We start from the raw sequence: 25,194 nt of genomic DNA on the forward strand, positions 1-25,194 counted from the left end.
AAAGAATATCTGCAGCTAGATAATTAGATTTTCTGGGTTGAAGTATGCATGCATTTAGAATGGTAAAAGAGGGCCAGGGGTTTAGCTCAGTGGTTCCGCCACCTGCCTTGGCAAGCACAGGGTACCGAGTTCGATCTCCGTACCAAAAAAAAAAAGAACGGTAAAAGATTTTCCGATTTTTGTTACTGTTATAAAATACATTTAACAGCCAGGCATGGTGGCACATTCTTGTAATCTCAGCATTTGGGAAGCGGAGGTAGGAGGATTGCCAGGAGTTTGAGGCCAGCCTGGGCTCCATAGTGAGTTCAAGGCCAACCTGAACTGCAGGGCAAGACCCAGTCTCAAAGAAAAACCCAAAAAAACAAATTATCGTCTTCACTGTTACTGAGTGTACAGTTCAGCAGTATTGAATATGTTCATCACATGCTGCTAGTATCACCATCTGTCTCTAACTCCTTTCACCTTCTAAGAAAGATAAGCTGGGCCAAGGAACATGCAAGGGCCTGCGTTCGATCCCTGGTACCAAAAACATAAAAAATAAGGTAAAATAAAAATAAGAAAGAAAATCTGTACTCACTAAGAAGTAGCTCCCCATTCCTTCCTTCCTCCAGCTCCTGGCAGTCACCATTCTACTTCCTGTAGAATGGCTATGTGACTGTGTAAGTATTTGTCTTTTTGTGATTTTCTTTTTTAACTTAATGTAATGTCTTCAAGGTTCATCCGTGTTGTAGCATATATCAGAATTTCCTTCCTTGGGCCAGGGTTTTAGCTCAGTGTGCTGAGCCTCCCTCGTAAGCACAAGGTCCTGAGTTAAATCTCTGGTACCAAAAAAACCCAAAACAAAACAAAAAAGAATTTCCTTCCTTTTAAAAGCTGAATGATACTCCACTGTATGTATATACTGCATTTGGCTTATACATGCATCCATGCATTTAACTTATCCATGTTTATGGCATCTTGGTTACTGATTATTTCTGTCCTTACTCATTTTTCTATTGCTTTTTTCCTTGTTATATGGTTTCTCTTAATATGCTTATTTTATTTTATGTGTGTGTGTGCACGCGCGCGCATGAGTGTGTGTGTGTGTGTGTGTGTGTGTGTGTGAGATAGAGAGAGGGGAAGAGGCAGCGGGAGAGAGAGACTGGGGATTAAACCCAGGAGGATCACTCTACCGTGGAGCAACATCCCAACATCTGTCTGTCTATCTGTCTATTTATTTTGAGACAGGTTCTCAAGAAAATGCCAGAGCTGGACTCAAACTTGTATTCTCTTGCCACAGCCTCCCAGGTAGCTGGTATTACAGGCTTTCAATAGCATACCTGGCCTTCAAATTTTTATTTTTTTAAAGTCAGATTTATTGAGGTATACATTTTATTTTTAATTTTTATTAGTACATGTTTTCAGTACGTAATGATTACATTCATCATGGGGAGTTGGTACATGTGCATAACACATCTTAGTTCTTTTTATTGAGGTATAAATTACATACAATAAAATCTATCCTTTTAGGTACGCAGTTTCATGAAATTTGATAAACATGCAGTTCTGAAACCACTGCCATAATCAAGCTAGAAACATGCACATCATCTAGAAAGTCCTCTGGTTCCCTACACACTCAGCCCTTACCTCCACTCCCCAAGTATATACAGTACCTGGCAGACGCTGATCTGACTTCTGTCCCTGGAGTTTTGCTTTTTCAGAATGTTGTATGCATGAAATCAAGTGTGTCGTCTGCCTGTGTCTGCCTGCTCTCCCTTGGCATAAAGCCTATGAGACCCACTCAGGTACTAGCAATTTGTTTCTTGTTATTGCTGAGTGATGTACCATTGTTTGCTTGTGCCACGGTTTCTTCACTCACTGGCTAGATGGACATTTGGGTTATGTCCAGCTTTTGAGTAAAGCTCTTTATCTCATTATTATTTTATTGTATTTAAATATAAGTCTCTGTGTAGGCCTATGTTTTCATTTCTCTTTGGTAACGTAGGAGTGGGATTGCTGGATCATAAGTGAATGTTTGAGTTTACAAGATCTGTTTTCCACCTTTTTAACTTAGTTTATGCTGTCATTTGTCTTATTGACATTTTAAATTTGTAAGTTGTTAAATTTGCCAATTTTTTAATGCTCTAAATTCCTTTGCTTTGCTTCTGCCACGTCTTCTCTTTCAAGATTATGCTTATACAGTTACATTTTTAGTAACTATAGGATTCCAGTGTTCATCAGTATATATGAAAGAAGAAAAATTCATTTATATATCTTAGTTTCTTGTTGATTTTTTTCCATTGGTTACCTCAGTATTAATTTTGTCGTGCTCACACCCCTTTTCCCCCTTAGTCAGCCTTTTATTATCTAGTCTGTCTGTCTGAATGCTGCCCTTTGGCTCCTTCCTGTTACCTGTGTAGTACTCATCTTCTGGTACTTTTGCTTTCCCTTCTCTTTTTTTTCCCCTTTGGTTGTAGTCTTTCTGGGTCTCAGATCATATGTTTATATTTTTCTATCCATATCCCTCTTTTTTTTGTAGCTCTGCAGTTAAGTATATACAGTGTTCACCAACCATTCTTTTTCAGAAGTTTCTAACTACAGCTTGTGAATCAATCTGGCTATTTTGTATGATCTGTAATATAAGAATGGTTTTTATATTTTTAGGAAAAAAATGAGAAGAAGAATATTTCATGATTAATGAAAATTATAGGAAAAATATCAGGGGGTGGGGTTGGAGCTCAGTACTAGAGCGTACCCTTAGCATGCACTGGGCCCTGGGTTCAGTCCCTAACTCTTCCCCAAAAGAAGTTCAGTATCCATGAATAAAGTTTTATTGGAACCTTACCATACCTACCATTTATATGTTGTCTGTGGCTACTTCTGAGTGGAAAGTAATGTTTTGAACAGGCTGTGTAGCCTGCAAAGCCTAAGATATTTTATTACCTGGTCCTTTATTACAGAAAGTTTGTAGATCCTTAAGACCCCTTAAGGAAGGGCACATGTGTAGTGTTCCTCAAATCCTGACATTTTTAGAGCACGGCTGGAAATAATATCCTTAGTTTTCTTCTTTCTTCTTTTCCTTAAAAATTGTGTTCTGGATAGACACAGTGATTCAGACCTGTAATCTCAGTTATTCAGAAGGCTGAGGTAGGAGGATTTCAAGTTGCCCTAGCAATTTAAGGAGACCCTGTCTCAAAATAAAATAAAAAGGCACAGATATAGCATCCCTGGATTCAATCTCCAGTGACAAACAAAACCCAAGGCTCTGTTGTTGCCTTGTTTTTGATCTTGTTACTGAGAAGTCTGATACTAGTCTAATTTTCTTTTTCAAGACTTTAAAGTCTAATAGTTTTGCAGGGCGTGGTGGCACACGCCTGTAATCCCAGCACTCAGGAGGCTGAGGCAGGAGGATCTCCATGAGTTTCAGGCCAGCCTGGGTTACATGGTGAGTTCAAGGCCAGCCTGAACTATACAAGACCCTGTCTCAAACAAACAAACAAACAGTCTAATAGCTTTTCTGAGGAGTTAATCATCCTGGGTACATTTTTAAAAAACTTTTTCAGTTACTCATAGACTCATGACTCCTCTCAAGTATAGATTTGCAGCTTTTACTTCCAGGGAGTTTACTTAGTTTACAGTTTTAAATACTAGTTCTGCTCCATTGTTTTGATTTTCTTCAGTTTTTTGAGTTGTACTTTTGTTAGCTCTCTTACGCCTATCAGCTACTCTATTTCTGTCCCTACTTGTTTACATCATTTTGTTCTCAATTATTTTGCTGCTTTGCTTCAGTGCTATTTATTAACTTTTTATTTGAGCTACCTGTTAGGTACCGTGTAATTTAGAATTCACTTTACTATGATTGTTCTCATTTTCTTCTTCCTCCTCCCTTTCCCCACCCCTTTTTTCTCCTTCACCCTCCCCTCTCCTTTCTTCTTCCTTCTTCTTTTTCCAACCCTTTTGCATGCTAGTCAAGGGCTCTACACTGAGCTGTATCTTCAGCCCTCCCCCAATTTTTTTTTCCTGAGTTGAATGAGGTCTCATTTTCTAGATTTCTAAAGTTCATTTTAGCCATCATTTTTTATTTTCTCTCTTTTGCTCTTTTTCTTCCTTTGTGCTTTGGATTCTTTCTTTCTTGGTCCTGGAAATGGAACCCAGCTCCTTCCACAGGCAAAGCATGCACTCTGCAACTACATTATGCCCCTGGCTTTCATGTTTCCATTTAAGGGTGTTTGGTCCATTGAAAGGTTTTCATATCCTCAGATAGCTGTTTGGGGCTTATGTGATTCATTTTGGAACATTGTGTTACAGTGTTCTTAGCTTTGTCATTGAGTTCTGGCTCTTATTTACATTTTTGCTTTGTTCTTTTCCATAGAATATATAGATATGGTGTGCTTTTTTCCTATTCCTTTTCATTTCATGAACAGGAGTAAAAGTGTTTTCTTCTGTTAAGTCTACCCTCTTTTATGTACTTTCATAGATGGTGGTAGTAAAGTATAGGACAGTTTGGCATGTCTTAACTTCTTCCTTGTTTCTGTAGGATTTTTTTTTTTTTTTTTTTTTTTTTTGAGGTGGGGTTATGCTATGTAGTTCAGCCTGGCCTTAAAGTTACTGTGTAGCCTAGGCTGGGCTTGAACTCATGGCAATCCTCCTGCCTCAGCCTCCTGAGTGCTGGGATTACAGGCGTGCATCACCATGCCCAGCCCCCTTCTGTAGGATTTTTAATTTTCCTGTTTCCTGTTTTCCTTTGTTGTCAAGTCTTCTGCACCTCTCTGCTCTTTTGCACAGTATCTTAAGCTCCCCTTCCTGGCTGTCTACACCCACCAGCTTGAAGTAATGTATAATAGGAACTCTGTTGGAATAAGTCTTTTTTTTTTTTTTTTTTTTTTGGTATCAGGGATCGAACTCGGGTCCTTGTGCTTGTGCAGCAAGTGGTGAAACCACTGAGCTAAATCCCTGGCCCTTGGAATAAGTCTTATGAAGGTCATAGTTGTTTTGTTTTGTTTTGTTTCCTAGTAATGCTGAAAATATGGATGATATGTGGTTTTGTATTTTCTTAATGCATGTTGGGGGGATTCAATATCAATTTGTTGCCATTATCCTCTTGTCAGAGTGTATTTTTTTTCCAGGAAGACTGAAAGGAAAACGATTGAGTAGATTTTAGTTGCTGTGGAACATCAGTGTAAATGAACATATTGTATTTTATACGTTTCTCTTTTCCTTTTCCTTCTGGTGTGAGAAATTGTACCCAGGACCATGCCCATGTTAGGCAAATGCTCTACCACTGAGCTACATTCCCAGCCTTTTGTATTTTATGCTACATAAGTATCATTATACTGATTTCTTAAAAGTGTTTATCCAGGGGCTGGGGATCTAGCTCAGTGGTGGTGCTACCTGCCTTCCAAGTGCAAGGTCCTGAGTTCGATCCCAGGTAAACCCCCCCAAAAACAGTGTTTATCCAAAAAAGTCTCATTTACTCAAGCATTTTAGGTGTTACATCTTTTACACAGTTTTCAATCAGTTTTCCATTAATTCAAAATTTAAACAACTATTTAAAAATTAGAGGTTTTTTCAAAAACTTATTAATTTTGAAGGTTCATTTTGTTGTGATGTATTCAGGATTTTGGATTTTTTTAGTAACAAATGATTTTTGTTACATCTAGTTTCTATTACATCAAAGGCAATTAAGGTTGAAATATTGTTGAAATTTTTCTTTTTTTCAGTACTAGAGAGTAAACTCAAGGCCTTGCTGTGCCACTGAGGTGTTTGTTTGTTTGTTTGTTTGTTTGTTTTTGAGACAGAGTCTTACTTTGTAATTCAGGCTGGCCTTGAACTCACTTTGTAGCCCAGCCTGACCTCAAACTCTGGTGATCCTCCTGCCTCAGACTCCTGAGTGCTGGGATTACAGGTGTGTGCCACCATGCCCAGCTGCTACTGAGCTTTATTCCCAGCCCTTTATTAAATTTTTATTTTGAGATAGAGTCTTGCAAAGTTGCCTAGGCTGACCTGGAACTTAATGATCCACCTTGGCCTCCTGAGTAGTCGGGTTTACAAGTATGTGCCACCACACCTGGCACATAAACATAAATTGAGTTGTCTTTATCATTCCTCCTTGTAAAGTATTTTAATATTAAATAAAACTCATTTTTCATTGGTCAGATGCATACTTCTACTGGAGGAGGGTTTTGTGACTGTGGAGACATGGAGGCCTGGAAAACTGGCCCTTTTTGTATGAATCATGAACCTGGAAGAGCAAGTACTACAAAAGAGGTAAGAATGTTATTTTTTTAAATTGCTATTTAAAACTTGGTGGAATTAAATAAGAATAAATGCTATCTATATGTGTTAAATGAATTCTATTTAGAGTCCTAATAGTTTTGTTTTATATTTAACATGTAAGTAGTTGCTTTCCATCCCAGAGAATCTAAAGGTATGGTAGTTTCTCTAAGGAAGAAATAAGCTGGGCCGAGAATGTAGCGTAGTAGTACAGTGCTTGCTTAGTATGTGAAGGCTCTGCATTCAATCTCCAGACCACAGAAAATTAAAATAAAATAGGGAATAAATTCACAGTAAAAAATGAACCCAGAATATTTCTTGCTAGGCAGTCAACTTGATAAGAGTAAATAATATGTAAGCCTAAAAAATTAAAAAGAAGGGGTGGGGATTTAGCTCAGTGGCATGGGCACCTGCCTCACAAGTGCAAGGTCCTGAGTTTGATCCCTGGTACCAGAAGAAAAAAAAGAATAAAAAGAAGCAATTATTGATAGGTAAAAATAAAATGTAATGAATTAGAAAACAGTAGACTTGACACATAAATTCAGAATAACTTCTTAAAGAAAAGTCAAAAAGATTAAACAGAATATATCTCTTCTACATTGACTAGGGTATCCAAGTACAGAAGAAAATTTGAGCAAGTCCACATAATAGACACTTAGAAATGAGATGGGGAAATAACCATAAAACTACAGATAAAAATGGGTTAAAAGGATTATAAAAGACTTAGAATGACTGGTTTCAGCTTAATGAGAGTAGGATACTGTCTTAATTATTTTCCTCGTGCCAGACACGATACCTCACAGCACAATTTAAAGGAGCCGGGGATCATAAGACTTTCCCTGCATCTATTGAGATGAGCATGTGGTTTTGTTTTTTATTCTACTTACATGGTACATTTGAAAATAGATTACTTTATTAGATAGTATAAAATACCATAATTTATTCAAAAGTGGAGAGAAAATGTGATCAGTAACCATTGAAAAAGTTTATTTCTGGCCATGGCATGCCTGTGATCTCAGCACCTTGGAAGGTTGAGGCAGGAGGGTCACTTGGACCCAGCCTGAGCAACTTAATAATTTAGACGCTGGCTCAAAAAAAATACAAAACTGTGTGTGTGTGTTTGTGTGTGTGTGTGTATGTGGAGATATAGCTCATTGCTAAGGCCCTGGGCTCAACTCTCAGAACTGAAAACATTTTAGAAAATTATCACAGCAAAGTGATTCCTTCATATTCAGTATTCATATAGTTTCACAGATGAATCCTTTCAAAACTTTAAGAAATAGATAGCTTCTCTGGTCTTTATGTCACTGGGTTTTGGGGGTGCTCACCTCTTGGTTTTCAGGTTCTTCTCATCTGGAACAATTGAACAACACAAGCAAAAATGGTAACAAAACTTATTTGAAAAATTCAAGGTAAAGGGTAAGGGATAAACTAGCTCTGCAGGGCAAATTTGGGAGCAAAAGAGAGGAGAAATAAAAACAAAAATAAAAGTACACCCTGGAGGACACAGGGGCGGGCGGGGCTCTTCATGGTGTCTGTGTCCTTTTATCCTTTTCACCTGTGGCAGGAACCCGCTAGAATTCCACATACAGGGCCTGGAGAGGCGGTTCCTGTAGATTCTGGAATTACACCGTGCCTCTCTTCCCAGCCTGTCTATGCCATGCCTAGCTCCCTATCTCACTTAGACTGTTCAGTGACTATCCATACAGCCAAGATTTTGGTCTCTTAAGTACCATTTCTCACTCAAAGAAGTCAAGTTTATTGTTGAAATACTTGATTTTAGATTGGGGTCAGGAATATTTAAAGTAAACTTGTGCTAGCCATTTACCATGAAAATGGATCTTACAATCTTTTCAGTGGTGTATTTCAAGCCCTAAAAGGAAACAGCCTCCAACCCAGATTGATGTACCCTGCAAAACTATCTTTCAAAATTGATGGAGAAATAAGATGCTTTCATGATAAAGAGCACCTCAGGAACTTCGTGAATACCAAACTGGCACTCAAAAATTTTAGACAATACCCTAGGAAAAGACAATGAGGATCACAACCCCAGGAAACCCAGCAGAATAAATCCGTCGGGCGCAACAAGAAATTAAACGCAAAGCGGGAAAATCCAACAAACAGAAAAGGTCATGACAATGATAAGTCAATATGTATGAGTTATAACCATCAATGTTAATGGTCTCAATTCACCAACCAAAAGAAATAGACTGGCAGAATGGGTCAAGAAGCAAAATCCAACAATATGCTGCATACAAGAAACACATTTAATTCAAAAAGAAATTCATAGTCTGGAAGTTAAAGGGTGGAAAACAATACTCCATGTGACAGGAACCCCCCCAAAAAAGCAGGAGTAGCTATCCTCTTTGCAGATCAAGTGGATTTCAAACAAAGATCTGAAACACTCTGGTCCCAAGAATTTCAGATAAGGGATAGTCAACTTGTATGTACAAATCTATTGTGAACATGTGTTTTCGTTCCTCTCAAGTAAAAAGTTAAGAACAGGACTGTTGGTTCTTAACAGTAATACAATAAATTTCTATATTGTTTTCCAAAATGGTTTTATCATTTTACATTCACATTAGCAGTATTAGAAAGTTCTAACTGGTTCACACCTAAGCTGACATTTGTTCTTTTAAAACTTTTACCTTCATCTCCCTAATGAGGGTATAATACAGTCTTGTTATTGTACTGATGAGTATTTTTCTGATTCTAGTGTTGCACACCTTTCCTTGTGCTGTACTGGCTATGTATCATCTTCTTGTGTCTACTTTTTAATTGGGTTGTCTATTCATGAGCTGTAAGAGTCCTTTATATAGTGTGGTCATAGGTTATATGCATTATAAATATGGTCTGTTTAAGGACTACTTTTCATTTTAACGATGTCATTTAAAGTTCTAAATTTTGATGAAATCTCATTTATAAATTTTTTTCTTTTATACATCATGTTTTTATATCCTAGGAAATTCTTGCCTACCCTAAATTCATAAACATTTTTCCCTTATAATTTCTTCTTCACTTGATCTTAGCCAAAAGGCTGAGAAGCGATCCTTATAATTTCTTCTTAAAGTTTTATAGTTTTAGTCTTTCATAATTAGGTTCAATAGATCCATTCAAGTTATTTTTATGTATGGAAATAAACGGTTGAGGTTAATTTTTTATATACGGATACCAGGTGTTCTAGTGCCATTTGCTGAAAACACTATCTTTTCCTCTGCTCTTGAATTGAGTTTATGTTCTATAAAATGTTAATGTTAAAATGGGCCGGGGATTTAGCTCAATGTTTCCTCTGCCTGTCTCTCAAGCGCAAGGACCCAAGTTCGATCCCCAGTACCAAAAAAAAAAAAAGTTAATGTTAAATAATCTTTCAAAACTCAGTGGACCATATATGTGTAGTTCTATTCCTGGATTCTCTGTTTTATTTCAGTGATCTATATGTCTTTCCTTACACCAACATTGCCTTGATTACTGTAGCTTTAGAGGAAGTCTTACAATTAGGTACTAAGTGCCTTCCAACACTGTTTTTTTTTTTTCTTTTTACTTTTCTAGGTCCTTTGTACTCCTACATAACTTTTAAATTTCAACATCCAGTTCTTCATTTATAGCAAGTGTACACAGACCTGAATTTTTATATATACCTTGTGTTTTCTAATCCTGCTAAATGCAAATATAAGTTCTAGGGGCTCCTAGAGATTTCTTAGTATTTTCTCTGTAGATGATCATTTCATCTACCTGTAAAGATTTACTTCTACCTTGCCAATTCTATCCTAATTGTGTCATTTTATGGCCAGACTATTTTGGTTTGGGCCTAGGTTTCAAAGTTTAATGGACAGATGAAGAGTAGGCATATCTGCCCTTGTTCCCCACCTTAGGGAGAAAGCACTGTATCTTCTCCATTCATATAAGGTGTTTTTGCTGGAAGTATGGAGTACATGTCTTTGATCTGTTGAGAAGGTTCCATTCTACTTCTAGTCTCCTGATAGCTTTTACCATGAACAGCTGTAGAATTTAGTCCAATACTTTTTCTCCAACTAGTGACAGGATCATATGGCTTTTTCCTTTCCTCTGTTAAAATGATGACTTTTGGGGGTAGATCTTCCAATGCTAAACCAACACTGCCATCCCTATAATAAAACCACTTTCTACATCCTGCCGGATCTGACTTCTGATAGTTTGTTTTGTTAAAGAAATTTCTATCTATGTTCATACTTTTTTCTTCTATTATCTTTATCCAGTTTTAGGATTAGCACAGTGTTGATTTCCTAAAATGAGGGGAGAATTGTTCCTTCTTTTTTCTGCTTTAAATGTTTGATACAATTTATCAGTTAAAATGTATATGAGCCTGTTGTTGTCATATAGGTAGGTTTTCAAGCTAGGAATATACTTTCTTTAATAGGTGCTATTCAAATTTTATATTTCCTCCAGAGTTAGTTTCATTAATTTGTTTTCCAAGGCACTTCTTAGAAGTTGTCAAATCTAAAAAGATTTTTGTAATATGCTTTCTATATCCTTTTAAATTCTGTAAAATCTGTGGTAATGTCTCCTAGATCTTGATACTGTAATTTTAATAACGTATAATGGTTATTGTGTAATAAGAAGAAAAGGTCTAAGGGAGCAGGGGAATTGGGAGGGGTAGGGGAAAGGAAAGAAGGGAAAAGAAAAAATATGAGAAAAGGAAAAAAATGGACACAAAATCTTTGCAAATAGAGAAGGGTGGAGGGGCTGAAGGGAGGGCAGGGGAAGGGGAAAAAAATAAGAACCAAGAGACTCATGTAATGGTGCAAGATCCCAATGATGAATGTAACTGTATTTTATACCTAAAATGCACCAGTAAACTTAATGGGAGAAAAAATCATGACAGTCCTCCTCCCGAGTGCTAGGATTACAGGCATCCACCACCATGCCCAGCTTCTCCTCACTTTTTTTTAAAAAAGCACATAGGAATATTTATAGTTGGAGAGCATTTCCAGCATGATTTTTTCTCTTTTGTGGTGCTAGTGATCAAACACAGAGCCTCAAGCATGCTTGGCAAGCATTCTTACTACTAAACTACATCCACCGCCCTTACATGACATTTTTATCCTCTCTGTTCCATAAGTGTTCTTCCCAGAAGATTTGGACTTCAAGGTAGTCCAAAGGGTCTTTTTGAGAAAGAGAATTTGTAGGAGTTAAGATAGAATATTGAGTTTTTAAAACCAGTACCCTACTTTGGGGTTTCTTTATCATAAAACCACAAAACATTAATGTTGTTCCCAAACTAACTTGATCTTGGATTTGTCATTAGATTTAGAAGATGAAAGATATTCTGGAACTGATTGATTAGCTGAGTGTGAAAAGGATACCTTAGGGGTAGCACATAGCTAATCAGTTTATGCAGTATAAGCAGACCTGTGTATTTACAATTTTGTTTTCTCCTTGCTTTGGTAAATGTAAAAGCCATACAATGCCAAGTAGATGACATTGTGCCAAGTGTAAGGGAGATTTACTAAATGTAATCAGACTTTACTAATAAGCAGTCACCAAGGATTTGGCAGTTTTTGGAAGAGAGGCTCTTTTCTCATATTCATATATATATAAGTCCTACAGTGTATCCTGGTTTATTACTAATTTGGTTGCTTAGGCTTTTGTTTTAATTTGTTATAGTTCTTTTGTACCCTGTAATTGACCTTGTTTTCTAAGTTGTAAGTGCTTTTCTTCAAAATTTTGTACATTCTTACCTGGACCTCTCATAAAAAACTCATCTTCTGATACACTATGGAAAAAATAAGTAGATTTTAACTCTTTACCTCAAATTATCCTTATAAATAATTGAAATTAAACATTGACATAAAAAAATAAGAAACAGGAATGTCCTACACCAATGTTGGTCTTAAATACCTTTGGTGCACTCTCTCCCTCAGAGGCTGCTGAGCAAACTGCAGAGAGATGATGTGTTAAAGGAGGATAAAACAAATTATAAAGCACTGGGAAGTGAAAGAGTGCTAGAGTAAATAAATAGGTTAGTAGTTTGAAGGCTACAGATAAAATATGCTTCATTAGTTCATTGTCTAAAGAAGTTCAATGAAGATTTAGTATTAAAAACCTTATACTGGGCTGGGGATATAGCTCAGTAGCACCGTGCCTGCCTCACAAGTACAAGGTCCTGAGTTCGATCTCTGGTACCAAAAACAAACAACAACAACAACAAAACACTTCTAGTACATTTATTATTTTTTATTTTATTTCGTGTTTTTTCATATACTGAATGTTTTGTTTTGAAGAGCTACTGTATTAATCTCCTTTTTATTTATTTATTTATTTATTTATTTATTTATTTATTTATTTATTTTTGGCACCAGGGATTGAACTTGGGACCTTGCACTTGTGAAGCAAATGCTGGAACCACTGAGTTAAATCCCTGGCCCTTGATCTCCTTTTTAAAACAGCTTATTGAGGGCCGGGGATTTAGCTCAGTGGTACCGCTGCCTGCCTTGCAAGCACAAGGTCCTGAGTTTGATCTCTCATATCAAAAAAAAAAAACACCCAGCTTATTGAAATGTAATTTGCACTCATTTAAAGAGTTCATCAATTTAAAGCATATAATTTGGTGATATATTTAGTGCATTTGCTTTTTTTTTTTTTTTTCAGAAAAGGTCTTGCTGCGTAGTTCAGGCTGGCCTTGACCTCTCGATTTAGCCCAGGGTAACCTCAAATTCTTGGTGATCCCCCTCCTTCAGCCTCCCAAGTGCTGAGATTACCGGCACCACACCCAGCTATTTGCTGCATTTTCCAATTGTCATCATAATTGACTTAGAACATTTTGTTGCCCTGAAAAGAAATATTGCACCCATTTTAGAAGTCACTCTCCATTCTCCTCCAAGTCTCTATCCTTAGATAACCACTAATTTACTTTCTGATTTTATAGACTTGCCTATCCTGGATATTTACTAAAAATGAAAGCTTATTTATTCTTTTGCAGTTGGTTTCTTGTACTTAGCATAATGTTTTCAAGATTTTCCCATGCTGTGGCATGTACTTCATTCCTTTTTTATGGCCATATTCTATAGATGCATACCTCAGTTTATTTGCCCATTTGTTACTTGGTGGACATTTGAGTTGTTTCTACTTTTTAGCTACTATAAACATCAGTATATGAATTTTTTTTTCTGGTACTGGGAATTGAACTCAGAACCTTACACTTACCAGACAGGCGTGTGTTGATGAATTTTTATGTGGACAGATATTCTTATTTCTCTTGAGTGTATACCTAGAAGTGGAGTTGTTGTGTTGCATTTTAACTATGCCTAACATTTTGAACAACCGCCAAATGTTTTCCAAAATGGCTGCAGTATTTTATATCTCTGCCAGCAAGATGTGAGGGTTTCAGTCTCTTCACATCCTGGCCAGCACTGGTTATTTTCTGCCTTTTTGATTATAACCATCCAAGTGGTGGTATCTCATTGTCGTTTATGGAATAGATAGAGCATTCAAATGCATGTTATAACTGATTGATTTGAACAGTTTTCTGTTACTCTTATGTAATGAAAAGAATATTATTATTTGTCGGGGTCAAAAGACCCAGGTTTTAATCTTGCTTCTGCTATTTATAGGCTCTTTGGCCTGGAATGGATTTCTTACCTATTTTTTTAATTGTAAAAAGCACAACATTAAATTTACCATCCTAACCATTCTTAGGAATACAGTTCATTCATATTAATTATAGTCATACTGTTGTACAACAGGTCTCAAGAACTTTATTCTTTCTCTCTCTTTTTTTTCTGTTTTTGAGACAGGGTCTTGCTATACAGTTCATGCTGGCCTTGAACCCACTATGTAGCCCAGGTTGGCTTTGAACTCGCAGTCATCCTGCCTCAGTCTCCTGAGTACAAGAATTTTCATCTTGAGATACTAAAACTCTGTTCCCACTAGACACTAACTCTCCCTCTTTCCAGCCCTTGGCAATCAACTTTCTACTCTCTGTTTCTATGATTGGGATTACTTTAGATACTTAATATGAGGAGGGTCATACAGTATTTGTCCTTTTGTGACTGGCTAGATTCCAGGTCTCCCCCTAGTCTTTATTTTGAGATGGGTTTTTCATAAGCTGTGCAGACTGGACTCCAACTTGTGATTTTTCTGTATCATCCTCCCAGAGTGCTAGGCAAATGCTTTCTCTGAGCTATACCCTCAGCCCACTTGCCTATCTGTCTGTCTGTCTGTCTGTGTATCTATCTATGGTTTTTTGAGATGGGGTCTTGCTATGTAGTTCAGGCTTGCTGTGTAACCTAGGCTGGTCTTGGACTCAAGGTGATGCTGTCTCAGCCTCCTGAGACGTATTCCACCATACCCAAAGTGTATTTTTTTTAAAGCAAAATGTCTTCATTTCAGAATCTCTGGGGGTTTTTTTGGTACAGGGGATTGAACTCAGGACCTTCTGAGCCAGGTGGTGGCACCACTGAGCTAAATCCCCGGCCCTGTTTCAGAATCTTAACTTGATTCTGTCTTTAACTATAGAAGCACCCTCTTTTTAAAATGTATATTGCAAAGGCTATCCTTTGTAATTTTTAAAATTTACTAATACTTTATTCCTCATGGTATTTCCAGCAGTGTTTCACAGGTACTCAAACAAATTATGATGACATTATACTTTAAATTTTTTCTTATCTTGTTCATCTTTCTTTCCCTTTACTTCTCCCTCCTCCAGATCCCTTTGCCCACTCCTAAATCTACTTTCTAATTTCCTTTATTTTATTTATTTATTTGGTTTCTCATTAAGAGAAGACATGTGATGGTTAAGTTTCTGAATCTGGTTTATTTTACTTAGCATGATAGTATTAAATTCCATCTATTTTCCTATAAGTGATATGATTTTATTCTTCTTTATGGCTGAATAATATTCCATTGGATATATATGCCATATTTTCTTTATTCATTTATCTGGACTGTTTCCACAGTTTAGAGTGAATTGCACTCTATATAAAGATAGGTATGCATGTATCATACTATGTGTCTTTAATTCTTTCAAGTATATACCCAAGACGGGCATAGCTGCATCAAATGATATTTCTTTTTTTTTGAAGAATCTTCATAATCACTTCCATGCTGCTTATGCAACAGTGTAATAGGGTGTAGGGAACAGGGGTCGTTACTAGAACCTCTGCAGTGAGTCCTAGTCTCCTGCAAACCATGACAGCACGAGGCAAATTAACTTATTATACAGGAAAGGTAGAAAAAATGAGACTTTGAGAAGAAGCTGAGCTTTGGGCCTGATCAATACTGCTCTGAGTGGTAAGGACTAAAGCCCCCAAGCTTGCCACACCTTTATTCAGTACATCAGGAGAAACAAATATAACAAATGACTCAGGACAGCGAGTTCATGGTGGGGGTCGGGGGACGACACGGGACACGGGGATGGGACAGGACGGGACAAATGTAACAGATGGGGGCCGGATCCTAGAACAATGAGGAACTATGCAAATGAAGATTTTGTTCCTCCCAAGAATGTCTTCAGCTGGTGTAATCTTACCCTGGAGCGGCAAAGCATCACTGGACCATTGAGGTCTTAGCTGTGACCATAGGCCAAAATGGAGTTATGTCTGGAAATGTCATAGCTGGCCTGTAGGCGGGAAAACTAGGCCTAATCAAATGACTTTTCTTCAAAATTATGTAGAATTGCTTCCGACAGTAGGGTTTTCTTTTCACTACATCCTTGCTTAGCATTCTTTTTTTTTTTTGTATTCTTGATGATAGTCATTCTGACAGGGGTAAGATGGAATCTCGTATTTTTGATTTCCATTTCCCTAGTGGATGAACATGTTGAACATCATTCCTATACTTACGGCCATTTGTACTTTTGAAAACTGTCTACTCAGTTCATTTGCACATTTTTTGATTGGGCCATTTATTTGGAAGGATTTTTTGAGTTCTTTATACGTTTTACTTTATTCTTTTTTTTCCCCCAGTACCGGGAATCAAACTCAGGACCTTGGGCTTGCCAGGTAGGCACAGTGCCGCCAAGCTACATCCCTGCCCCTCTTTATATGTTTTAGATACTAATCCTCTATCAGAAGACTAGCTAGCAAAAATGTTCTCCCATACTGTGAGTTGTCTCTTCATTCTATTGATTTTTACTTTGCTGTGCAAAAGCTTTTCAATTTGATGTAATCCCATTCTTGATTCTTCATATTATTTCCTGTGCTATTCGAATTCCATTCAGGATGTCTTTTCCTGGGCCTATAGCTTCGAGTGTTTCCCCTGTGTTAGCTTCTAGCAGCTTTCAAAGTTTTTAATATCTAGGTTTTTGATCCATTTGATTTTATCTTAGTAGAGGGTGAGAGAGGGATCTAGTGTTAGTCTTCTGCAAGTAGATAACCAGTTTCCTCAGGACCATTTGTTAAAGAAGCTGTCTTTTCTCCAGCGTGTGTTGTTGGCCCCTTTGTCAAAACTCACATGGCTGTAGGTACATAAAGTCATTTGTGTGTCTAATGTTTGTTCCGTTGGCCTACATGTCTGTTGTACCTGCACCATGTTGTTTTTGTTGCTTTCACCTTGTAGTGTAACTTGAAATCTAGTGTAATGATCCCTCCAGCATTGTTCTTTTTGCTGAAGATTGCTTTGGCTAGTCTGGATCTTTTCTGATTCACTATGAATTTTAGGAGTTTTTTCTGGTTCTGTAAAGAATGTTATTATAGGGGATGTATTAAGTGTATATATTGTTTTTGGTAATACTATTTTCACAATACTAGTTCTTCTAATCCAAGAACAATGGAGGTCTTCCAATTTCTAATATCCTCTCAATTTCTTTCTTCAGAGTTCCATATTCATTGTAGAGGCCTTTCATCTCCTTACTGAGGTTGATTTCTAGGATTTGGAGTTTCTTTTTTGTTTTTTAATTAATTTTATTGGTACATTTTAGATACACATTATGATAACATTGTCATAGGGAATTTGTACCTGTACATAATATATCTAGATTCTTCTTTTTTCTCCAGTTCCCTCTCTTCCATTCAACCCTTCTTTCCCTCCTTATTTACAAAAGCTTTGCTTTCTTTTTTTATTGGTAGTGGGGATCAAACTCGGGACCTTCTGCTTGTAAAGCAGGCAGTGGCCCCACTGAGCTAAATCCCCAGCCCCTGCTTCCATTTTTTTCCTGCTATTCTCTTTCTTTTCCTTTCCTTCCTTTCTCCCTTCCCCCTCCTTTATTCCCTTCCCATTTGAACATTTTCTTCCTATTTCCCAGTATCTGTTATACATTTTGCTACTTATTTACCCTTTTGGTTTCTTACACCAGAGAAACAATGCAGTATTTAAATGTGTGTCCTATGTATTTCACTTAAGAATATAGTATCAAGGTGCATCCATTTAGCTATAAATATCTCAAATTTATCCTTCCTTATGGCAGAGTAGTACTCCATTGTATTTAAAAACCCACATCTTCTTTATCCATTCATCAGTGGGCTGTTTCCAAGATTTAGCTATTACAAACTGTGCTGCTATAAACATGGGTATACATATACCACTGTGGCTTTTAATCCTTTGGGGAAGATTCCCAAAAGGGAATGGTCAAATGGATCAAATGGAAGCTCTAGATTTAGATCTTTTAGGAATCTCCACACTGATCACTGATTTTCACAATGGTTGTATTAGTCTGTACTCCCACCAACAGTGCAGAAAGGTTCCTTTTTCCCCATAGCCCCTCCAGCATTTGTTGTTGGTTGATTTCTTTTTTTTTTTTTTTTTGGTATGGGGGATCCATCTCTTGACCTTGTGGTTGTGAGGCAGGCAGCGGAACCACTGAACTAAATTCCAGACCCTGTTGGTTGATTTCTTGATAACAGCCATTCTTTTTGGAGTGAGATGGAATCTCAGCTTTGTTTTAATTTGCATCTCTTGAATGGCCAGTGATGTTAAACATTTTTTCATATATTTATCTGCTGTTTGTACTTTTTCTTCTGAAAAGTGTCTGTTCATTTCAGATGCCCATTTTTGGATTGGGTCTTTAAATTTGAGGAATCTGATTTTTTTTTTTTTTTTTAGTTCTTTATATATTCTAGAGAGTAGTCCTTTGAGGAACACCTGGCAAAAATTTTTTCTCACTTTGTGGGCTGTCTCTTCACTCTGTTGGTGTTTGTTTTGCTGTGCAAAAGATTTTAATAAGATAAAATCCTAGTTGTTGATTCCTTGTAATATTTCCTGTGTGATCAGGGTTTTGTTCATAAAGTCTTTGCCTACACCAATGTCTTTGAGTTCTATGTATTCTATCTTCCAGCAGATTTAGTGTTTGTTTTAATATTTAGATCTTTGATCTATTTAGATTTTAGTTTAGTGCATGATGAGAGATGTGGATTTAGTTTTAATCTTTGGCATGTGGAAAGTTTTTCCAGCACCATTTATTAAAGAGGCTATCTATCCTCTAGTGAAGGTGTTTGGTTCCTTTGTCAAAGATTAGGTGGCTGAATGTATGTGGAGTTGTTTATGCATCTTCTTATGTGTTCCACTGATCCATAGGTCTGTGGGGTTTTTTTGTTTTTGTTTTTGTTTTTTGTTTTGCCAGTACCATCCTTTTTTTTATCACAGCAACTTTGTAGTATAATTTCAAGCTAGGGATTGTGATGCCCCCTGCCTTGCCTTTGTTGCCTAGAATTACCTTTGCTATTCTGGGTCTCTTCTGGTTCCAAATGAATTTTAGGATTATCTTCTCTAATTCTGTGAAGTATGCTATTGGTATTTTGATTGAGATTGTATTAAATCTGTAAAACAGTTTTGGAAGTGTGGCCATTGTCACTGTATTGGTTCTCCCTACCCAAGAACAAGGAATATCTTTCCATTTTCTGATATCTTCTTCAGTCTCCTTTTTCAGAATACTGTAGTTTTCCATGTAGAGGTCTTTTTTACTTCTTTTGTTAGATTGATTCCTAGATATTTTACTTTTTTGGATGCTATTGTGGAAAGTGTTGTTCCCAGGAATGCTTTGATTTTTGAGTGTTGACTTTGTATCAAGCTACGCTACTGAATTTGGTTATTAAGTCTAGAAGTCTTTTGGTGGAGTTTTTGGGGTCTTCTATGTAGAGTATCGTGTCATCTGCAAATAATGACAGTTTAACTTCTTCCTTTCCTATCCTTATTCCTTTTATTTCTTTCTCTTGTCTAATTGCTCTGGCTAATGTTTCTAGCACTACATTGAACAAGAGTGGTGACAATGAACTTCCTTGTCTTGTTCCTGATTTTAAAGTGAAAGCCTTCAGGTTTTGACCATTTAGTATGATATGGGCTACAGGTTTGTCATAGATGGCTTTTATCAAATTGATATAAAGACCATCTATTTAAATTTTCTGTAGGATTTTTATCATGAATGGGTGTTTGACCTTGTCAAATGCTTTTTTACATCTTTGAGAGGATCGTATGGTTTTTATCCTTGGCTTTGTTAATATGGTATATTACATTTATTCATTTGCATATGTTGAATCATACCTGCATTCCTGGGATGAATCCTACGTGGGCATGGTGTATAATCTTTCTTTGCTGCATTCTCTTTGCCAGTATCTTATCGAGGATTTCTGTGTCTGTATTCATTAAGGAGATTGGCCTGTAGTTCTCTTTTTTGGTTGTTTCTTCTCTGGTTTTGTTAGCAGGGTAATGCTTGCTTCCAGGAATGACTTTGGGAATGTTGCTTCCCTTTCAATTTTATTAAAGAGTTTGAGGTGTGGTGGCATTAGATCTTCTGTAAATTTCTTATAGAATTCAGCAATGAATCTGTCAAGACCTGGGCTTTTCTTTGTTGGTAGGTTTTTAATTACTTCTTCTATTTCATTAACTGATATTGGTTTATTTAGAATTTCTAAATCTTCTTGATTCAGCTTTGGTAATTCATATGTATGTAGGAATCTGTCCATTTCTTCTGATTTTCTCTTATTAGAGTACAAGTTCTCAAAGGTACTGATGATCCGGATTTCTGTAAGATCCATTATGATTTCATTGTTTCCATTCCTAATTGCATGGATTTGAGTATTTTCTTTCCTTTTTTTGCTAAGGGTGTGTCTATTTTATTTAATTTTTCAAAGAACCAACTCTTTGATTCATTGATTCTTTTATTGTTTTCTTTGTCTCATTTCCATTCTCTGTGGAGGCCTCCAGGGTTCTCCAATGTTATTACACCCTTAGGCTCGGGCTTCTCATGAGCAAACCAGTTTGCCAGCCCCCTCCTCTGCCTTGAGGTCTGTCACCTTGCTCTCCTGGTGGGCTCTGATTCTCCCCTCAGAACTTTCCTATGTCTCTTAGATCCACTTCCCTCTTTCTTCTCTTCCCCATGTTGCTGTACACCAGTGTCTGGTCTCCCAGTCTCGGAGAAGCTGATTTGCCACTGCTCACTGATCCACCATCTTCCTGGAAGCTAGGCATTTGTTTTTGAAACTACTGAGAATGGAATTGTTTTCCTGATTTCCTTCTCATTGGGTTCATTATTAATGTATTGGAACACTATTGATTTTTGTGTTTGTTTTTTTATCCTGGTACTTTGCTGCTTTTTAAAAAATCAGATCTGGAAGTGTTCTTGTAGAATTTTCTGGTTTTTTTACAGAATCATATCCTCTGCAAATAAGGATAATTTAACTTCTTTCTTTCATATTTGTATGCCTTTTATTTCTTTCTCTTGCCACCATGCTCTAGCAAAAGGTTTGAGTACTCTAGTGAAGAGGAGAGATAGAGTAGACACACTTGTCTCATTCTTGATTTTATTGGAAATGCTCTCAGGTTTTCTCATTTCAGTGTGATATTGGCTGTGGGCTTGTCATATATGGTCTTTTTTTTTTTTTTTTTATGAGACAGGGTTTCACTTAGTCACTATGGTGCTATAGCTGGGCTCAAACTAGCGATCCTTTTGCCTCGGCCTCCCAGAGTGCTGGGATTATAGGCGTGTAACACCATACTTGGCTTCTAAGTAGCTTTTATCAGTTTGAGGTAAGATCCTTCTGAATCTGTTTTCATCAAAGTTTTTAATATGAAGGGATGTTGTATTTTGTCAGTGCCTTTTTCTGAATATATTGAGAAGATCATGATTTTTATCCTTGTTTTTCATATGGTATATTACATTTATTGATTTACATATGTTGAACCATCCTTGGAATGAAGGAATGAAATCAGCTTGGTTATGGTCTATGATCTTGAATGAGCTGTTGAATTCTGAGGGGTTTTTTGCCGTCTGTGTTCATCATGGATATTGATCTATATAGTTTGCTGTTTTTGTTGATCCTTGTCTGGTTTTAGATTGTCATAATGCTGGCTTCATAGGATGGATTGGGAAGCATTCTTTCCCTTTCTCTTACATGGAGAAGTTTGGTGTTCTTCTCTAAAAGTCTGTTAAAATTCAGCAGTAAACCCATAGAGTTCTGGACTTATTTTAGTCAGTAGAAGTTTTATTGCTGCATCAATTTATTGCTTGTTATTGATCCATTACGCTTTTAAAAAATTTATTGTCTTGGTTCAGTTTTGGTAGGTCATATATGCCTAGAGATTTATTCTAGGTTCTCTAATTTATTAAAGTATAAATTTTCAAAATAACTTATAATAATTCTGTGGATTCCAGTGGTGTCTGTTGGAATTTTGATTTTTTTCATCTTTTTTTATTGTATCAACTGGTTCTTTCCTTTATTAAGATGAGCGTATGATTTTCCTCTCTTTAGCCCTATTTTTTTTTTTTTTTTTGGTACTGGGGGTCAAACTCGGGTCCTTGCGCTTGCGCAGCAGGCGGCAGAAACCTCTGAGCTAAATCCCTGGCCCAGCTCTTTTTTTAGGTACCGGTGATCGAACTCGGGACCTTGCACTTGTGAGGCAGGAGCGGGAACCACTGAGCTAAATCTCCAGCCCTCTTTAGCCTATTAATAGGGTAAATGACGTTGATTTTTTCTTTTTTCAATACTAAAGATTGAACCCAGGGCCTTAGCACTGAGCTACATTTCCAGTTCTTTTAAATTTTTTTGTTTTGAAACAGAGTCTCACTAAGTTGCCCAGGCTAGGCTCAAACTTGCAGTCCTACTACCTCAGCCTCCCAGAGTGCTGGGATTACAGTTGTGCACCTCTGTACCAGGTTTTGGCTTATTTTTGATGCTCATTTTGTATTCCTCAGATAACCCCTACTTGGTCATGATGTATAATCTTTTTGAAATGTTTCAGGTTTTGCATTCATTCATTCATTCATTCATTCATTTATGGTACCAGATATCGAACTCAGGACCTTGCTCTTGTGAAGCAGGTGGTGGAACGACTGAGCTAAATCTCATCCCATTGCTAATTTTGATAATAGTATTTGCATGGATGGTTAGGAGTGATGTTGGTCTCTTGTTTATTTTCTTGTCAGGCTTGGATTTCAGAGCTTCTCCCTGTTGCTCTGCTCTTAAGAGTTTGGGTTGAACAGTGCTATTCCCCGCACCTGAGCCTGGTGACTTGGGGGAAGGAATTTAAAATCCAATTTCTTACCATTCCCAAGGCTGTGGGTTCAGTCCCCAGTAACACACATACACGCACGCACACACACACACACACACACACACGCACCTAAAATACAATTTCTACTTCTTTAACAAATACAGAGCTATTTACGTTCTTTTTTCCTTCTTGTGTCCATTGCAGAAGTCTTTTTTTTTTAAAGAATTTGTTAAATTCACCTACTTGAATTTGTTAGCTTAAAGCTGTGTGTGATATTTCCTTACTATCTTTGTATTATCCATCAAATTTGTATGGTGTCACGTTTTTATTTCTTATATGTGTTTTTCTCTTGGTTATTCTTGCCACAGTTTTATCAGTTTTAGTAATTTTTTCATAGAACCAACTTTTAGTTTGTTGATTTTTCTATATTGTTCATCTGTTATCTATTTTACTCCTTTTTCCTTATCTTTATTATATTTTTCTTTTTTTTTTTTTACTTTATTATATTTTTCCTTCCTCTTCATAAGGGGTTATTTTGCTCCCCTATTTCTGGCTTAAGTAGCTTAATTTCCTTTACAACTCTTATGGTAAGCTGAATTATGCCCTGCCAAAGATGTCCCCATTCTTTGTAATATGTAAAAATTCCACAGCAAAGCACAGGTTGGCAGAATGAATTTTTTTACATGATTCAAATATATGGTGCTTATAAGGTGCACTTTAAAATTAAAGGTGCAAATTGAATGTAAAAAGATGTAAAATGATATGCCATGTAAACAATAACCAAGAGAAAACTAGAATGCCTAGACTAATATCATAAAAAATAGACACCAAGCTTAACAAAACATTGCCACCCGAGACAAACAAGGCCATTTTAGGGTGATAAAGGGTCAGTCAATCAACAGTCCATCAACATGCTATGATTATAAACATATAGGGCTTGGTCTGTTATTGTACCTCATAGAATAAAAAGAAAGCCTGCAAATGTGGTCACAGGTGTGTAGAGGTCTCAGGGTGGAGAGATGATACTGGGTTATCTGGGTAGGCCCAGTGTCATCTCAGTGAGCCTTGTCAAGTGGCAGATCAGGGTGAGCAGCAGGAGGTGTGGGGATGGAAGAGAAGTTGGAGTGTTGGAAGGAAGGGACCACAAGTCAAGGAAGTAAGCAGATGCTGCCCTGGAATCTCCTCAGTGTTGTTTGCAAGTGCAAGTGACCATGAGGCTCAGGAGCCTCGGTGCCAACTTCGTACCGTCACTGTTGGATGCAGGCTAGCTAAGTGCCAATCAGTGTTGCTAAAGGACAGGTGGAATTTTTACTCTTGCCAACAGAAAATGAAGGTTATGGACCTCTGCCATTCTTTCCCTACATGCACTTGGTAAGGTGTCTAACCCCTCCACCTCTTCCTGGTGTTCAGGGCTACCGTCCTCTCCTTGTTTGCTCTCTGTTGGTGCCAGCTCAAGCTATAGCCTCTAGGGTCTTCTGCTTTCTCTTTGATGTAATAAGTTTAAGCAAAGGTGTGGTCCCAATGTCATGTTCACAAAACCATGCAGGCAGATGTGCTCTAGCCTGCCCACTTCACAACGCTGTGAGGTTTGCTGTCCAGCAATCTGGGCCAGCAGCAGAGCTACATCTCTAGCTAGCTGTCTGATGCCAGGCCATTGCCCACCCTCTTGACCCTCAAGCTCAGCTCCACCTCTCCTGGTGCATGAGGGTCCCCTCCTCTGAGGCCATGCTGCTATGGCAGCACTAGGGATGCTGTGGTTGCTGTACTTGAGGGTCTGGAACCTCATTAGGAGGGAACTGGGGAGTGGTCCCTGCCTGGGAGTCCAGAGTCCCAGAGTCTCCCCTCTTTTCATCTTTAATTTTGTTAATTTAGGCCTCTCTCTTTTGGTAAGTTTGACAGAGTTTATCAATCTTGTTTATCTTCTCAAAGAACCAGTCTGATTTATTGAACCTTTTTTTTTTTTTTAGTTTCTTTTCTTTTTTTTTGGTACCGGAGATCGAACTTGGGACCTTGCACTTGTGAGGCAGGCGCCGGAACCACTGAGCTAAATCCCCGGCCCTTTTTTTTTTAGTTTTAATTTCATTAATTTTTGTTTGATCTTTATAATTTTTACTGGTTTTAGAATTGTTCTTGCTTTATTTGTTTGGGATTGCTATGTTTTTCTATTGTGGGCACTTATAATTTTTTTTCCTTAAATTCTTTTATTGGTAAATTTTAGGTATACAGTATGTTTACATTTATCATTGGATGCTTGTACCTATACATGATGTATCTTAGTTCTTATTTATTCCTTGTTACCTGTGTGCCCTTCACCCCTTCCACCCTTCCCTATTTACATAGACTTCATTTCCATTTCTTTTCTTTTCTTATAATTTTTCCTTTCTCTTCTTTCCTTTCCCCTTCCCCTCTCACCACCCCTACCCTTTGGACCTTTTCCTCCTATTTTAAATTATCAATTATTCATTTTAACCATTTTAATCCTTATTTACACTTTCAGTTTCTCACACTAAAGAAACTATTTGGTATTTACACATGTGTCCTATT

General features: G+C 37.2%; 1 protein-coding gene across 5 annotated transcripts in view; it reads left to right on the top strand.

Moving 5' to 3' along the window:
• The window catches only part of Ubr1 (ubiquitin protein ligase E3 component n-recognin 1), a 190,835-nt gene that overhangs the window by 35,051 nt on the left and 130,590 nt on the right, over positions 1 to 25,194 (top strand). For all 5 annotated transcript variants that reach the window (XR_002388329.2, XM_021241737.2, XM_013078437.3 and 2 more), the window contains exon 4: positions 6,136 to 6,246. Coding sequence is in view for 4 of the 5 variants with exons in the window: in XM_021241737.2 (XP_021097396.1) it covers positions 6,136 to 6,246 (111 nt within the window). In the remaining variant the exon portion in view is untranslated. The remainder of the gene's footprint in view (positions 1 to 6,135; positions 6,247 to 25,194) is intronic.

Source organism: Heterocephalus glaber, unplaced genomic scaffold (assembly GCF_053883595.1).
Source record: "Heterocephalus glaber isolate CG9 unplaced genomic scaffold, H.glaber_assembly_v1.0 deba00000809, whole genome shotgun sequence".
Classification (NCBI taxonomy): Eukaryota; Metazoa; Chordata; class Mammalia; order Rodentia; family Bathyergidae; genus Heterocephalus; species Heterocephalus glaber.